This window comes from Salmo salar, chromosome ssa10 (assembly GCF_905237065.1).
Source record: "Salmo salar chromosome ssa10, Ssal_v3.1, whole genome shotgun sequence".
Taxonomy (NCBI): Eukaryota; Metazoa; Chordata; class Actinopteri; order Salmoniformes; family Salmonidae; genus Salmo; species Salmo salar.
In genome coordinates this window covers 71,074,400-71,092,996 of record NC_059451.1, presented here as the reverse complement: position 1 = coordinate 71,092,996, position 18,597 = coordinate 71,074,400, and the positions used below count along the sequence as shown (strand labels likewise).

General features: G+C 41.2%; 1 protein-coding gene across 5 annotated transcripts; it reads right to left on the bottom strand.

Moving 5' to 3' along the window:
- Positions 1-1,852: 1,852 nt before the first annotated feature.
- Positions 1,853-18,150, bottom strand: bbs4 (Bardet-Biedl syndrome 4). 5 transcript variants are annotated; one of them, XM_014124007.2, is made up of 16 exons: positions 18,058-18,150; positions 17,068-17,119; positions 15,710-15,789; positions 14,563-14,626; positions 13,885-13,996; positions 13,577-13,649; positions 13,351-13,404; positions 11,948-12,075; positions 6,970-7,024; positions 6,799-6,867; positions 6,534-6,686; positions 5,927-6,098; positions 5,346-5,415; positions 5,060-5,195; positions 2,768-2,837; positions 1,853-2,271 (listed from the first exon to the last, which is right to left on the bottom strand). In XM_014124007.2, the coding sequence occupies exons 1-16, from the start codon at positions 18,079-18,081 to the stop codon at positions 2,129-2,131; spliced, it is 1,455 nt and encodes a 484-aa protein (XP_013979482.1). In that variant the 5' UTR covers positions 18,082-18,150; the 3' UTR covers positions 1,853-2,128. The 5 variants fall into 5 exon arrangements, with proteins under 5 accessions (XP_013979482.1, XP_013979480.1, XP_013979481.1 ...); XM_014124005.2 differs by having other exon boundaries at positions 1,854-2,271; positions 2,648-2,837; positions 18,058-18,149; XM_014124006.2 differs by lacking the exon at positions 15,710-15,789 and having other exon boundaries at positions 1,854-2,271; positions 2,648-2,837; positions 18,058-18,148.
- Positions 18,151-18,597: the final 447 nt, after the last annotated feature.

The following is an 18,597-nucleotide window of genomic DNA, read 5'->3' as shown; positions in this document are numbered from 1 at the left end:
ACACCTGGCTCAAATAGGAGCCTGTCTCTAATAAGCGCCGGTTATGTTCAGTGATTGAAGCAAATAAACGCCCAGACTATTAATTGAAGTTTTAGGGTATTTGGACCACATCATGTTGGCTTTCCAAAAGCAATTTTTCTTATGAAAGGCCTTCCATCTTGACAGTGAGAGGATGAGACAACACTCAAGTCAGTAACACTAACAGTTTATACATTTTTATACCACGGTTTTGTTGAACATGCGATTCTGATTGGCTGAAGGGTGCTTGATAGGTGGGCATACATTTGATTAACCATTCAGTTGCAACATCCTCCAGAGTTACACCTTTGTAGCTCTGCCAGAAAATACCTCTCCATATCAGTAGGCTACATAAAAAGACTAGCTAGCTTGCTACTTCAGCAGATGTAAACAACATTTAAATTGTACTTTGTGTATTATTATTGTTTTCTGTGCCAAACCGTGATACAAGCGGAATATCCCTTACATACAGGGCATTCGGAAAGTATTCAGACGCCTTGACTTTTTCCACATTACCTTAATACGTTTCTTTCCTTAACAATACCCTCTAATGACAAAGTGAAAACACATTTTTAGAAAGGTTTTCAAATGTATTAAAAATAAAAAACAGATACCTTATTTACATAAGTATTCATACCCTTTGCTTTGAGACTCGAAACTGAGCTCAGTTGCATCCTGTTTCCATTTATCATTCTTGAGATGTCTCTACAACTTGATTGGAGTCCACCTGTGGTCAATTCAACTGATTGGACATGATTTGGAAAAGCACACACCTGTCTATATAAGGTCCCACTGTTGTCAGAGCAGAAACCAAGCCATGATGTCGAAGGAATTGTCCATAGAGCTCAGAGACAGGATTGTGTCGAGGCACAAAACATTTCTGCAGCATTGAATGTCCCCAAAAACAGTGTCCTCCATCATTCTTAAATGGAAGAAGTTTTGAACCAAAGACTCTTCCTAAATCTGTCTGCCGGCCAAACTGAGCAATCGTGCGAGAAGGACCTTGGTCAGGGAGGTGACCAAGAACCAGATGGTCACTCTGACAGAGCTCCAGAGTTCCTCTGTGGGGATGGGAGAACCTTTCAGAAGGACAACCATCTGCATCACTCCACCAATCAGGCCTTTATGGTAGAGTGGCCAGATGGAAGCCACTCCTCAGTAAATGGCACATGACAGCCCGCTTGGAGTTTGCCAAAAGGCACCAAAAGACTCTCAGACCATGAGAAACAAGATTCTCTGGTCTGATGAAATGCCTGAATGCCAAGCGTCACGTCTGGAGGAAACCTGGCACCATCCCTATGGTGAAGCATGGTGGTGGCAGCATCATGCTGTGGGGGTGTTTTTCAGCGGCAGGGAGATTAGGATCAAGGGAAAGATGAACGGAGCAAAGTACAGAGAGATCCTTGGTGAAAACCTGCTCCACAGCACTCAGGACCTCAGACTGGGGCAAAGGTTCACCTTCCAACAGGACAACGACCCTAAGCACATAGCCAAAACAACGCAGGAATGGCTTCGGGATAAGTCTTTGAATGTCCTTGAGTGGCCCAGCCAGAGCCCAGAGCTTGATTGAAAATCTCTGGAGAGACCTGAAAATAGCTGTGCAGCGACGCTCCCCATCCAACCTGACAGCTAAAGAGGATCTACAGAGAAGAATGGGAGAAACTCCCCAAATATAGGTGTGCCGAGCTTGCAGTGTCATACCCAAGAAGACTCAAGATTGTAATTGCTGCCAAAGGTGCTTCAACAAAGTACTGAGTAAAGGGTCTGAATACCTATGTAAATGTGATATCAATTTTTTATTTGTAATAGATTTGCAAAAATTTCAAAAAACTGTTTTTGCTTTGTCATTATGGGGTATTGTGTGTAGATTGATGAGGGAAAAAACGAATTAATACATTTTAGAATAAGGCTGTAACCTAACAAAATGTGGAAAAAGTCAAGGGGTCTGAATACTTTCTGAATGCACTGTAACGTCTCCCCCTACTTTTATTCAAAACATCTTAAACCTGCAATTAACAATCCAACCCCAATACAGTACATACTATTCAACTGTAATGTTGCTATTCAACTATACACTGCTTCGCTTCACATAGCAGTGGATCATGGAACCCTACTCAGCCACAGGTTTAGGCTTGCTCTTCTTCTTTTCTTTGGCTTTGTGATCCTCTGACTCAGGATCCCCTAGGGGAGGGGAAGGGGCATTCTCCACATCATCTAGCGGCGCGGAGGTGGACTTGGGTGGAGCCTTAGAGCCTTAGGGATGAGATAAAGGATATTTTACTCTTACAACATCTGACACGCATTCCCGTGGAATCGTATTACATGGAAACTAAAAACATTCTACTTCATGTCACTTTGTGCAGTGGTGGACAACCGTTAAAAAAAGGTAGGATCATATGCAATCTGTGTTTGATCAAAGGTGCAAAAAAATCAAGAAAGGTTTAGTGTCTGGATATGGTTGATCCAGACCAGCCTACTGCAGAACTCTCTATTTAGAGAAAGATGATCTGGAATTACAACTAGAATCCAAAGACTCATTATAAATGAACGGGTGAACGAAAACACTCAGAGGCAGCAACATGGCGTCCATCTCTAAATTTGACCTCCGCTTTCACTACAACACACACACCTGCAGCTAGCTGGATGCTTTTGCTGGCAGCTGAAGACATGGCCTGCCCAAGGGCCTGGTTGGTGCCCAGGGGCTGCAGGGACGTGGTCTTGAAGTGCTGACTGACTTTGGAGTCCTTACCTGGCTTGGTCCACACCGAGGTCTCTCCCACCTGGAGAGCAGATGCCAACTTTTGGGCCATCTCAATGAGCTGGGACAAAAAGGGTACAGACCGCTCAACATTAGGGATATGTGTTAGACTGGGAGCCAGCTTGAAGTGTTCAAGAAAGGAGCCCTGCTTCAGTATCAGAACATGGAGAAGGCGGTCAACACACTAACTGACTTTTTATGATGCGATTGTGGATTTATCAGGAGTCAACTGCACTGATATGTTTTTTTCTGGCTTTTTGAGTATCCATTTTCCACTTCTTGGTGTTAATGACATTGTATTATGAGCAACATGTTACATAACATCATTACTGCAGTGCAGAATGCACTGGTTACACTGGTTATACTTGAGACTTAGACTGGAGAGGATTAGGTATATGATGTGTTAGCATAGTAAACTCTTAAAGGGTCAATACACAGTTGAAACAATAACAAAATGGCACCCCGCCTCGGTTTTGGTAAAATTCATAGAGCTATTTATGCAAGGACTGACATTCCAAGATACAGCAATTATCATATTTTTAAAGCTACACAGTGTTTGTTTACGTTTACAATGTTTGTGGTAAAACAAGCTTATATTTTGGGTTTTAATGGTGTAAGACAGTTGAACTAAGCTCATGAGCAGGGGTGAAAGTAAGACTGGAAGGTCCGGTAGGGATACGCCGTACCGGTAAAACATGAGCCTATCACTTTTATTTTTTTTTAAGATTACAAGAAAACTATACTATTACACCGGAATTTATTATGACTAACTGTCAGCCACATTACAAATATGGTAGGCCTATATACTCCAAAATGCGGTGTGGTTCGACGTGAACACAAAAATAACTGGCCAATACCGAGATGCACACGGACAGCAGTGGACGCATCAATCAATTCAGGTGTGCCTAATGTCATTACCCTTTTTGGTGTTTTAATAGACGTCTCTTTCCATTCATCAAATGGCGTGTGCACATTGCACTGTTGTAGATGCTGGAATTATTTTAAAGTGGACAAACATGGGCAGGTAGCCTACTTTATGAAGTGACTTGTTTGACAATCAGATGAAAACATCATGCCACATTAAAAGGTCAAACATTTTTACAGTTAAATGACATGGTCTTTACTCTTAGGTGTACCGGGAAGACACTATGGGTCTTTCTCAATAAGCATACTACCGTGCTCCACACTCTCATGCTCCGAGTGCATTCTCAGAGGACGTTCTTGTGAGGAAGAGAGTGTAGAGAACGCCTAAAACATTACATTTGAGCAGCACTTGCACTCCCTCTACTGTATTACCTCACGCTGCACCTCCCCATTCACTGAACGTTCATCCAGCCAGGAAAAATGGTAACAATAAAGACGAAACAAGATACACAAAGCAAACGTTTTACATCATTATTATCAGCTAGCTATATGTGAATCGTAATAATCTAGCTAGCCAGCTAGTTAAACAGGCAAAAATGACCTGAAATGAATGGTATGCAAGGTAGATGTCAATTCTTCGTGGGTAGCTAGCTGCCAGTTATTTGTGTGTATCTAGATAGCTAAGAGTAGTAGCTAACCAGATAGCCCTATTGACTTACTATGAGATTGTGATCTTCGCTACAGTGGGTATTGTAGGCAGGTAAACATGCCAAAATTAACACAGTATGTATTTATTAATGTATCAATATAAAATATTGTAGTCAGGCAACATATGAGATGTGAATGGGCAACATTTTATTCCGATGTCTGGGTTTATTTTCTCTCGCTTCAGCTAAAATAATGGCCACCATTGATTTCAAGAAATGTTGCGCTATTTTTCTGCATGGTTCTACATATTTATGTGCAAACTTTCTATTGAAGCTTGAATCGATGCATGCTTTAAATATGTTCAAACGGAGTACACATCCGAGAAGTGCCCTCCATGCTCTGTTTCGTGTACTTTGATTTAGACTCATACTCCAACCCTCCCGTGCTCCAATTTGTGTGCTCAGAGCAGGGTAGTATGCATTTTTGAGAAACATCCTATATCTACTTTCACACCTACTTATGAGGCATGTATAAGTTATATTCTTCAAGAATCAATGAGTATACAGTATATCCCTAATTTATAAGTCCAAAAATGTATTTAGCAATTGCGGATTGACCCTTTTAAAGAGTCTGAGTAATGGTACCTCAAAAACACAGACACGTACGCATGCACGTTCACACACACACAGACACGTACGCATGCACGTTCACACACACACAGACACACACACACACACACACACACACACACACACACACACACACACCTACCTCTGGGTCAAATTCTTCATTATGGCTGCTTTCCATCACTTTACTCTCCATCTCCAGGTACTGCTCTGTGGCTCCTTTTTTGTCTCCTTGATTGTACAACAGGACAGCGAAATTCAGATTGATCAAGGGGTTACAGCTGTAAAAGAAAGGCACAGAACAGTATACATGAGTTTAAGAACTATTAGACAATAGATTTTGTAATATTAAAAGGCCTGAAAATGTAGGCCCCTCCCCCCACCCCACCGTTCATAAAAGAAATGAAAATGAATTCAGGTAAAATACTTACTCATCCAACAACACTGCTTGCTCGTATGACCGCTTGGCATTCTCCCCGTCATCCATATTAGTAAGTGCAACTGAAAGAAAAAATGTAAAATCTGATTGTCAATCAGTCATGACCAATAAGCCATGATCACACATTAGAATTTAGACATTGCTTTAAACCACAAGAAAGTACTTGTCCACAAGAAATTCAATAAATTGGAATGGACATTCAAATGCACTTGGGGGAAAATAGAAGAAGAGAAACACATCAGGCAGTGCCTGCTTGATGCCAAGTCAAAAAGGTTAAAACTACAATCTGGGATTAACAGGCAAGATAAAAAAAAAGATATATAGAAGCCAAGAAATTAGCAAAACAGGCAACAAAAAAAAGTATGTGTTGAAAGACATTGAAGCGGAGATGGCAGCCATAAGGAAAAACACGAGGTACATTTGTGAAACTACAGTATCACTGAAAATGCCCAGGGGAGCATACAAAAATATCATCCCTGTATGGTGGCACTAAGGGTCAAAGTAGGTTACTACATTTTACAAGCGACTTTGCCCCTTGGTGCCACGGTACTTTGGCAATTAGTTCTCCTGTACCTGCCAGCAGCATATAGAGCTCTGCCATCTTTGGCTGCAGGTTGACGGCAGCACTGAGGAAGTGGAAGGCTGAGGCGTACTGCTGCATGGTGAGATGCACCAGGCCCAGGTTGTACAGGATTTTCCAGTCAAACGGAGACAGGTAATTGGCCCTCTTCAGACAGCTGATGGCCTGAGGATGTGGAGGAATAGAAGATAAAAGGCTAGAGAAAGCCTGTATACCCAGTAGCTGGTTATGTCAACAACAAAGAGTGAATGGTTTGGATTTGTAGTGGTCGTAGTTTCACGAATGTATTTCTATGTGGTACGTATTTGTAGATGTTAGGTATTTTCGCATTATTATTACACACACAGACACGTACGCATGCACGTTCACACACACACACACACACACACACACACACACACACACACACACACACACACACACAACCCTCTGGGTCAAATTCTGAATTATGGCTGCTTTCCAGCACATCAAATATTGGGATCAGACTGAAAATGTGGCATCGGTTGGCCAATTGGTCGGAGGGAAGTCTAGTTCGAAATGAGTCGGAGAGATGGCGCGAAACAGGCAAATTGGAGGTTGTCACCCCTAGAATTTCCCTACCGCCACATATTTCTTGTTTCCGAAGCAGCACATGCCAATGTTATTCCAAAGGGGTGAGCTCTCAGGTACAGCATAAGCTGCCACGCGGTACTTATTCATGGCAACATCATAGTCCCCATGCGTCTGCATCATGCTGCCAGCTGCCAGGATGGCCTGAAGAGGGTAAAATACACACACACACACACACATTGCTGCAGTGATATTTAAGTCAGTTGCAAATACAGCATCCAATAGGATAGGGAGTATTAGCGAGGGCCTCCCCTACCTTAAAGTTGTTGGGGTCATAAGTCAGGGCATTCCCAAGGTGTTCAAAGGCTTTCTGATATTTGCCTTGCTGGAGAGGAAATAGACTGATTTAGTTTCAAACTCACAAACATGACTTGTCCCATCATGGTTGGAGTGTGATCTTAGGAGGGACTGAAAGGCCTCGACTTACCTGCATGTATAGCAGGCCAAGAGTGGTGAGAAGATCCGTGTTTTCAGGAGAAAACCTGAAATAAGAGGATTTTTTATTTACTCAACTTTATTTAACCAGGATGTAGGAACTCCAAAGTGGCGCAGTGGTCTAAGGCACTGCATCGCAGTGCTAAGCTGTACCGCTAGAGATCTTGGTTTGAGTCCGGGCTCTGTCACAGCCGGCCGCGACCGGGAGACCCATGGGACGGCGCACAATTGGCCCAGCGTCGCCCGGATTAGGAGAGGGTTTGGTCGGCAGGGATGTTCTTGTCCCATCGTGCACCTACGACTCCTTTGGCGGGCCAGGCGCAATGCACGCTGACACGGTCACCAGGTGTACGGTGTTTCCTCTGACACATTGGTGCGGCTGGCTTCCGGGTTAAGCGGGCAGAGAGGTTTGGCTGGGTTGTGTTTCGGAGTACGCAGGACTCTTGACCTGCGACTCTCCCGAGTCTGTACGGGATTTGCAGTGATGGGACAAGACTGTAACTACCAATTGGATACCATGAAATTGGGGTAAAAAAAAATATACGTATTTTTTTTAAATAATAATTACAAAAAATGTTTTTAAAACAGAATGGCCCATTTAACCAGGTCAGAAGACCTCTTTCCCAATGACATAATGTACACTGCTCAAAAAAATAAAGGGAACACTAAAATAACACATCCTAGATCTGAATGAATGAAATAATCTTATTAAATACTTTTTTCTTTACATAGTTGAATGTGCTGACAACAAAATCACACAAAAATAAATCAATGGAAATCCAATTTATCAACCCATGGAAGTCTGGATTTGGAGTCACACTCAAAATTAAAGTGGAAAACCACACTACAGGCTGATCCAATTTTGATGTAATGTCCTTAAAACAAGTCAAAATGAGGCTCAGTAGTGTGTGTGGCCTCCACGTGCCTGTATGACCTCCCTACAATGCCTGGGCATGCTCCTGATGAGGTGGCGGATGGTCTCCTGAGGGATCTCCTCCCAGTCCTGGACTAAAGCATCCGCCAACTCCTGGACAGTCTGTGGTGCAATGTGGCGTTGGTGGATGGAGCGAGACATGATGTCCCAGATGTGCTCAATTGGATTCAGGTCTGGGGAACGGGCGGGCCAGTCCATAGCATCAATGCCTTCCTCTTGCAGGAACTGCTGACACACTCCAGCCACATGAGGTCTAGCATTGTCTTGCATTAGGAGGAACCCAAGGCCAACCGCACCAGCATATGGTGTCACAAGGGGTCTGAGGATCTCATCTCGGTACCTAATGGCAGTCAGGCTACCTCTGGCGAGCACATGGAGGGCTGTGAGGCCCCCCAAAGAAATGCCACCCCACACCATGACTAACCCACCGCCAAACCGGTCATGCTGGAGGATGTTGCAGGCAGCAGAACGTTCTCCACGGCGTCTCCAGACTCTGTCACGTCTGTCACGTGCTCAGTGTGAACCTGCTTTCATCTGTGAAGAGCACAGGGCGCCAGTGGCGAATTTGCCAATCTTGGTGTTCTCTGGCAAATGCTAAACGTCCTGCACGGTGTTGGGCTGTAAGCACAACCCCCACCTGTGGACGTCGGAGCCTCATACCACCCTCATGGAGTCTGTTTCTGACCGTTTGAGCAGACACATGCACATTTGTGGCCTGCTGGAGGTCATTTTGCAGGGCTCTGGCAGTGCTCCTCCTGCTCCTCCTTGCAAAAAGGTGGAGGTAGCGGTCCTGCTGCTGGGTTGTTGCCCTCCTACGGCCTCCTCCACGTCTCCTGATGTACTGGCCTGTCTCCTGGTAGCGCCTCCATGCTCTGGACACTACGCTGACAGACACAGCAAACCTTCTTGCCACAGCTCACATTGATGTGCCATCCTGGATGAGCTGCACTACCTGAGCCACTTGTGTGGGTTGTAGACTCCGTCTCATGCTACCACTAGAGTGAAAGCACAGCCCGCATTCAAGTGACCAAAACATCAGCCAGGAAGCATAGGAACTGAGAAGTGGTCTGTGGTCACCACCTGCAGAACCACTCCTTTATTGGGGGTGTCTTGCTAATTGCCTATAATTTCCACCTGTTGTCTATTCCATTTGCACAACAGCATGTGAAATTTATTGTCAATCAGTGTTCCTTCCTAAGTGGACAGTTTGATTTCACAGAAGTGTGATTGACTTGGAGTTACATTGTGTTGTTTAAGTGTTCCCTTTATTTTTTGGAGCAGTGTATGTTCGTACATGGCCTAATATACTAACTAGTGAACTAAGCAAGCTCATGGAAATAACGCTAACAAACATTTCCTTGTTAATCTATAAGTAACATTAAAACAACACACAGAAAAATATATACCGTAAAACTTCAATTAATAGCCCGGTCATTTACTTGCTTAAATCACTGAACACAACAGGCGATTATTAGAGACAGGCTTATATACTGAACAAAAAAATAAAACGCAACATGCAACAATTTCAAAGATTTTACAGAGTTACAGTCAATTGAAATAATTTCATTAGGCCCTAGTCTGTGGAATTCACTTGACTGGGCAGGGGCGCAGCCAAGGGTGGGCCTGGGAGGGCATAGGCCCACCGACTGGGGAGCCAGGCCAATCAAAATATTTTTTTCCCCACGAAAGGGCTTTATTACAGAAAATAATACTCCTCAGCAGCAGCCCCCCTCCTCAGACGATCCCGCAGGTGAAGAAGCCGGATTTGGAGGTCCTAGACTTAGAGGACGGTTGGACGTACTGCCAAATTCTCTTGATATGCCACACCTGCCAGGTGTATGGATTATTTGGGCAAAAGAGAAATACTCACTAACAGGGATGTAAACAAATTTGTGCACAACATTTGAGAGAAATACATTTTTTGTACGTATGGAACATTTCTTTGACTTTTTATTTCAGCTGATGAAACATGGGACCAACACTTTACATGTTGTGTTTCTATTTTTGTTCAGTATATTTGAGCAAGGCATCCATTTCCTTAATGCACACAGCTTTTGCTCATTTGCATAGTTAATTATTTAATTCCAGAATTAACTTCCAGCATTTAAATATATTTCTTAATTTCCTGCACTAATGTGTTATCATTTACACACAGTAACAAGGTTTCCATCCAATTGGCAACAGATTTGAATGCGAATATTCTAAAATCCATATAAAGAAAATTTGCGCATTTTCCAACTGGTCGTGTGTTTCCATCAAACAGACTTGCTGTAGATAAAAGAGAGTGATTACGTAGTGTTTTTGTACCGAATAAAAATCAAAAATTCAATGTGTTTACATCGCATGTTCAACTCAACCAATAGTTTTGTCACAAAAACTAGTGGTTAGAGCGTTGGACTTGTAACCGAAAGGTTGCAAGATCGAATCCCCGAGCTGACAAGGTAAAAATCTGTCGTTCTACCCCTGAACAAGGCAGTTAACCTACTATTCCTAGGCCGCCATTGAAAATAAGAATTTGTTCTTAACTGACTTGCCAGGACAACAATCCTCAGCACACAGCCAGACAATGCAGGAGTGGTTTCGGGACAAGTCTCTGAATGTCCTTGAGTGGCCCAGCCAAAGCCCGGACTTGAACCTGATCGAACATCTCTGGAGAGACCTGAAAATACCTGTGCAGCGACGCTCCCCATCCAACCCGACAGAGCTTGAGAGGATCTGCAGAGAAGAATGGGAGAAACTACCCAAACACAGGTGTGCCAAGCTTGTAGTGTCATACCCAAAAAGACTTGAGGCTGTAATCGCTGTCAAAGGTGCATCAACAAAGTACAGAGTAAAGGGTCTGAATACTTACATAAAATGTGATATTTCCATTTATTTTTTAATATGTCATTATGGGGTATTGTGAGTAGATTGATGACGGAAAAAAACTATTTAATACATTTTAGAATAAGGCTGTAGCATAACAATATGTGGAAAAAGGCAAGGGGTCTGAATACTTTCCGAATGGACTGCATATATTTTTTAATTATTAGCATTTTTTAAACGCTGGGTGGTTTCCCGGGTCATAGTGGAAGGACCACAAACCATATCACCGTGTGACTCCAAGTTTGCACCACCATTTCTCACATAATTAATTTTAATTTCAAATTCACACTTATCAAGAGAATATCCCCGATCATCCCTACTGCCTCAGACTCACTAAACACATGCTTCATTTGTAAATTATGTCTGAGTGTCGGAGCGTGCCCCTGGCTATCTGTAAAGTAAAATAAACAATAAAATGATGCCGTCTGGTTTGAAGGAATTTGAAATTATTTTACTTTTAATACTTGAGTATATTTTAGCAATTCCATTTACTTTTGATTCTTAAGTACTGTATATTTCAAACCAAATACTTTTAGACATTTACTGAAGTAGTATTTTACTAGGTGCCTTTCACTTGAGTCATTTACTATTAAGGTATCTTTACTTTTACTCAAGTATGACAATTGGGTACTTTTTCAGCCACTTTTGTTGTTTTTGTGTTTGCCAGTTAGCTAGCAGTTCTCATCTGTTAACAGTCAATGGCTAGCAGTTTCTTACTGGTGATAAAAATGGATGATTGCCCTCATTTTTTATCATTACTGATTTATTTAATGTAACAAATCAAACGTTAAAAACTGTCAACAATTCATGGTAATCTTGTACACAATTCATTTAGAACCGGCATTTATTTGAAACGGGCATTTATTTGCTGAAATGTTTGCCGTGCCCGGCTATTAAAAGGGACAGGCAGCTATTTCAGACTACGTTTAATTGAAGTTTTACGGTAGATAATAAAAAGGGAACAGATGAGCAATAACCATTCTCAATCACAGTCATGGAAATGCCAACACACTCACTCTCACAGACTTTAGTGGTCCTGTGTGACTCAGTTGGTAGCGCATGGCGCTTTCAACTCCAAGGTTTGTGGGTTCAAATCCCGCTGGGGCCACCATCCATAGGAAAATGAACACACAAGTCGCTTTGCATCTGCTAAGTCCCATATAATACTCACTCAACAGCACTCCTGTACACGTCGATGGCTTTGTCAGTGTCCCCTTCCAGCAGGTGAATCTTTCCCAGCATCATGTAGGTCAGGTCGTGCTTGCTCAACTCCAGGGCGATGTTCAACTGCTCTTCAGCCTGGCAGTACACACAAGCACACAGCTTTTACTTTCATTAATTTACAATGTTTGTGTTTGAAACATTTTAACAATACTACACTGAACAAAAATGTAAACGCAACATGCAACAATTTCAAAGATTTTACTGAGTTACAGTTCATATAAGGAAATCAATCCATTGAAATACATTTCATAAGGCCCTAATCTACGGATTTCAAATATGCATCTGTTGGTCACAGATACCAGAGGAGTAGAGGAGTAGATCATCAGAAAATCAGTCAGTATCTGATGTGACCACCATTTGCCTCATGCACCGCGACACATCTCCTTCTCATAGAGTTGATCAGGCTGTTGATTGTGGCCTGTGGAATTGTATCCCACTCCTCTTCAATGGCTGTGCAAAGTTGCTGGATTTTGGTGGGAACTGGAACACGCTGTCGTACACGTCGATTCAGATCATCCCAAACATCCTCAATCGGTGACATGGCTAGTGAGTATGCAGGCCATGGAAGAACTGGGACATTTTCAGCTTCCAGTAATTGTGTACAGATCCTTGTGACATGGGGCCATGCATGATCATGCTGAAGCGGCAGATGAATGGCACGATAACGCGCCTCATCAGGATCTCGTCACGGTATCTCTGTACATTCAAATTGCCATCGATAAAATGCAATTGGGTTCGTTGTCCATAGCTAATGCCTGCCCATACTATAACCCCACTGCCACCATGTCGCACTCTGTTCACAATGTTGATATCAGCAAACCGCTCACCCACACAACGCCATACACGTGGTCTGCAGTTGTGAAGCCGGTTGGACGTATTGCCATATTCTCTAAAACGATGTTGGAGGCAGCTTATGGTAGAGAAATTAACATTAAATTCTCTGGCAACAGCTCTGGTGGACATTCCTGCAGTCAGCATGCCAATTGCTCGCTCCCTCAAAACTTGAGACATCTGTGGCATTTTGTTGTGACACAAAACTGCACATTTTAGAGTGGCCTTTTATTGTCCCCAGCACAAGGTGCACCTGTGTAATGATCATGCTGTTTTATCAGCTTCTTGATATGCCACACCTGTCAGGTGGATAGAATATCTTGGCAAAGGAGAAATGCTCACTAACCGGGTTGTACAGACATTTGTGCAAAACGTTTCAGAGAAATAAGATTTTTGTGCCTGAGAAACATTTCTGGGATCTTTTATTTCAGCTCATGAAACATGGGACCAACACTTTACATGTTGCGTTTATATTTCTGTTCAGTGTATTTTCAAGAGGGACTAAAAGATGTAACTTACACTGTTGAAGTCTTTGGTATAGATGTAGCACACACCTAAATTGTGGCTGATCTCCTTCAAGTAGAGAGGTTGAAAAAGAGGCATTGAAAATGTGATAGCCTGTAAACTATATTTCTTATCTGGGGATCATAAATATGTAAAATGTGGAGTAAAACTTTTCATACTTGAAAAAATAATTAAAACTGGTCTTCACAAAGTAGTATATTTATAAACCAAAGTTACTTACCCAGTCTTTCTCATTGAGCTGTGAAGCCTCATTGTAAACCTCTATGGCAGCCTTATGCTTACCAAGGAGAAATCTAGAAAAGCAAAAATGGAACAAAATGTCTAAATTGACAAATCATATGTACATACCTGGGATTCAGACTTAGGAAAGTAAGCAATTTTCCATGGATCAATAAGAGTTTGAAAAAATGGTATTTAGAAATAACTTGCATGGGCACAACACACGCAAAGGCAGCAAATATCTTAGAAAACAGCCTTGAAGCTTGAATTATAAAAAGGCCCCGATTTTTCAAAAAGTGTGCTCCTCACAGGGATCTGGCCACTTGTTTGAGGTTATCTGAGCTGCCAGGGTTGAGTATTGCACAGCTCTGGAACAGGTCCAGTGACTGCTGGATTTTCCCTTCCAGGCGAAGGATTAAAGCTGAACAGAGAGAAACAGACAGGCATCTGTTAATGTTGCGACAGTTCGTTTCTGGTAACAGAACAAAATAGTCATCACATAGTAACTTCTGATTTAGCTATACTTTAATTAATGCAAACACGTGTGTGGTATATGTGTGGTTCGTATATATACGGTCTCGCTGTTTTACCTCGCAGGGCAAAACAGAGAAGAGGGCGTCACATTCTATTGTTCTCTCTTTTATACTGTGAGATATTTCCCGCTCAATGCCGACCTGTCCGAGGGAGGAGGAGCGTGGTTTAAACTTGCTCCTCCTGTCGTCGGCGTGTAGGCTGATCCCAGCGTCGTGACGCACTTCCTGTTGCCGGTTGTAGTTCTTGTCTTCAACAGATGATTTACTCGTAGTTTATGTACTTAGCATAGCTTCCCCAGTATATTATAAAGGTTATGCATATAAATAGCCAGTTCAACCCTAACACATCCCATCATGCTGTGAGAATCTAACATTTGGTCAGAGTTACACCTGACCTATTGTAATATACTTGTAACGATTGAACAGGTTCTGTTCCGCTAGACAATCGCCATACCTTGTACATACACAGCATATTCACACATCCCCCCGGTTTCTTGTAGCTGCTCTTTGATGATTGACTGAATGAAAAAGAGGACAGCATGAAATTATACACTTTCAACAAATGCATGTTCCTGTCCATTGTTTTACAATGGCACTTTATATGCAGTGTTGGGGAAGCTACTGTGAAAATATAGTTTACCAAGCTACCAATTACTTCACACTAGAAGAAGTTAAGCTACACTAAAGCTAACCTTAAAGGTCCAATGCAGCCATTTGTATCTCAATATCAAATCATTTATATGTATCAATTAAGTACCTTGTGATAGTTTTCAATTAAAATGGTCAAAAATAAATGAAAATAGCTTCTTAGCAAAGAGCATTCTCAAGCAAGAATTTTGCTTAGGACTGTCTGCGAGTGGTCTGAGCATAGAGATCCTATTAAATTACGTAATTAAAGTATTACTGTATATCCATTAACGGCAGAGAGTTTAGAACTCTTTCTTATTGGTCTATTAGGTCATTTACTACCTGGTGATGTTACCAGGAAGGCCAAAACTTGGCCTTTTCAAACAGCTCTTACACTAAAATGGCATTATCATAATTGTTGTTACAATTTCACAGTATTATTCTAACCTCAGTGTGGAAATATATATAACACAGAAAAATCTTGTTTTTGACTGCACTGGGCCTTTAAGAAAAATACAGTTACTTAATTAACTAAAGACACTTGAAAGACACTTCGAAAAACTACATCCAAACTACGTAGTAAATTATATCTAAATCTGAATGTCATAGAATACAAATTGCAAGAACAGATCACTCTGGAGGCAGATGTTAACAGAATGTTTAATTTAGCCTATTAAACACAAAAACTGTTTCAAGTGAGAATTAGGAAAGTCCGATGTCAAAAACAAAAGGAAATTCTTGCCTACTTCATCCATATTTTATTTTTGCAAAATAACTAGTGAGTAGTTCGCTACAGTAAAAGTAATGAACTACTAAAAACACTACCCATATCTGAATTTAGTTCAACTACCACCAAGCTACTACAAAATTTAGTTAAATTACTAGTTAAATACATGTAGTTCCCTACTCCCAAACACTGTTAATATGACACTTTCTCTCAGAGACAGAGACCTAATAAACAGATGTCCTCCTACCTTACAGGTCTCATAGTCTTTACGGATGTAGTGAAGATGGATGAGCCAGTTTCTTCTCTCCAAAATAGGGAGCTCAGACACTGAATAGAAATAAAGGCAGATAAAACCCAGACCTATCTAAAGTATGTCATATTTCCAGTAATTTCAATTAATTAAATATGCTGCTTAATTTGGAAGAATATGACTTATAAATAGCTTAGAGGTGCAATCTGCAATAGTTACTGCCGTTCAATAATTACTATTTAAATGAATGATACACCAATTGATTCTTGAAGAATATAACTTAGAAATATCTCAGGAGCTATGAACAACTGTCTTAATGGGCCAGTGCAGTCAAAAATACGATTTTCTTGTGTTTTATATATATTTTCACACTATGAAGATGGAATAAACTGAAATCGTGAAAATTATAATGGCCTTTTAGTGTAAGAGCTGTTTGAAAAGACTGCCTGAAATTTCAGCCTGTTTTCGTGGGATGAAGTTTGTCCTCCATGGTGATATCGCCAGGCGGTAAATTAGTTGCCAATAACAGCTAGTTTTCAGTTTTTCCCCCGGCTCAGACCCCTCCCAAACATTCAGCAAAATTCTTGCTTGAGAAATTGCTCTTTGCTAAGAAGCTATTTTAGTTCATTTTTAACAATTTTAATTTAAAACCACAGTAAGATACATAATTGTTACCTAGAAATTATTTTATATTGAGATAAAAACGGCTGCATTGGACCTTTAAGCAACCATAACTCAAAATAAAAGGTTGATCCACCCCTCTGATTGTAAACAACATATGTTTAAAAAGTTATTTCCAGGACATCAAAGGCACTAAGGAAGCAAAGTGACTTGACCAACACAGCCTTGCCTTCCAGGCAGCTACCAAATCTGGTTTAGCTAAAGCTGATCTATTTTGGTCTAATCCTCTTCAAAGGGAAATGAACCTGCTCAATAATGACACCAAGTGGACAAAAAAAGAGACCTAGTCAAAAACATGTGTTTCTAATGCATGCAAACAATATATATCTTTAGTAAACCTTTAGTGTGGATTAAATATACCCAAGAACTAGTCCCCTGTAATGTTTGTATTCAGTGCAACGCAAATTGGATAGCCTGAATAAAATCTGTGTTGAATAGTGGCAGCTACAGCTAACATCAGAGCTGTAGGCCTACATACTTCAGAAAAGAAAGGGATAATGGCTACTGTAGAACAGTTTACACCAAAGAACATGTCTCCGGGAAATTGGAATGTTTGGTAAGATAGTTCAACTTTCAAGCCCAATGTTGTACATTTCTCTCTCAGTGTAAAATAGTTAGCATATTGGTCAGTAATGTCAATCTAGGAGGCTTCAATATGGGTTTGAACAACAAACCTTTTTTAGGACGAGGCTTCCTGATTTCAGAAGCTGGAGGCAGTTGAACATCCTGGGAAAGACAGGCACAAACCATGCGTTACAAAACACATCATCATCACATGTTTTGCTCTATACTGAAAGTTCTCTATCTTGATAACTTGATATGCACATTTTGGGGGGATTGTATGAACAGTGGACTAATGAACAACATATTAAAAAAGATAGTTTGAGTGAACTATCACTTTAACCTGTAGATAACACAAAATAATGAAGTATATTGTGGCCCATGCCACTTGTAACTCATCTCAGTACTGGGGGGAGGAAATGGAACTGTGTCTTTCAGTCAAAGTAACCAAATTACACCCAAAACAAAGTCATAGGCCAACTGTTTGACTCAGAGTAAATCAATATTTTTACTACAGTATTCCTGACGCAAGGCTACTTTATACCTCTTTCAGAATGACACAAGTGCAATATGGGTTAATTCACTCTGAGTGCAATTACAGTAGTATTCATATTGACACACATGACATGACTGACATGCAGTGTTGTTCAGATGCAGCAGAGAAGCAAAATAGAGCTTCACGGCATAATAGATGCAATCAATTACAAGCACTGTACAAGCCTCAACAAATCTGATGATTAAAATAAAATCAGTATGCATTGCATATTTTATTTATGCAATCTTTATTTAGCCAGAGTGATTGAGAACTAAGTCTACAAAGAAGAGCTGCACAAGCTGAGATTACATAAGTGTACATTTGTTATTTAAGCCTACAATATTTATCAGGAGGCTACATGGGGAGCAGGGGACGTATCTCGAGGTAGGACGCATCTTCTCGATACAACACGCACCTTTATAAATCTTGCAAGGCAAGTTCAACTCTATCAGTTAAGGCTGGAATAATGGATATACTGCTCTATTCGCTAAATAAATGCTGCATATAACACAATTAAACGCAAATGTGCAATGGCAATTTGTTAAATTGTTCTAATTAAATGGCTTACCGCTACGGGATTGTCGTCTGCCATGTTTACTTCTATGGTCGGCTTCTTCTTCTTTGATGAGGTTTAACGGCAGTTGGCGTCCAATAAAATGTTGCATTACCGCCAGCTACTAGACTGGAGTACAACTCCCTTATACTTTACTTGAAAAAATAAGTAAACAAATACCCTACCATCTAACACTGCACTCACAATTTTGTTGAAATGACAAAATGTAACACCACCCTACTCCACTATTTTAATCAATTTAGTCCTACCTCACACTAACTCATTTTTTGCTATCGTTCTTTTTTTACATCCGTTATTAGACAGTGACAACGATGATGATTATGAACATGGTATTTTGCCTGCTAATGCCTGCAATGCAGTGAAGAAAACGATATGACAACAATAATGTCTAATGTAACTGGCCCCTCTAACAGTACAACTGGCCCCAGGTTGCCCCCCCAGTTGAAATGGTCTAGAACCGCCACTGCTACCTCAGGCCAACAACTTGAAAAGATGGGACACCACCACTTAACAAACCCTGTAACTCTTCTGATG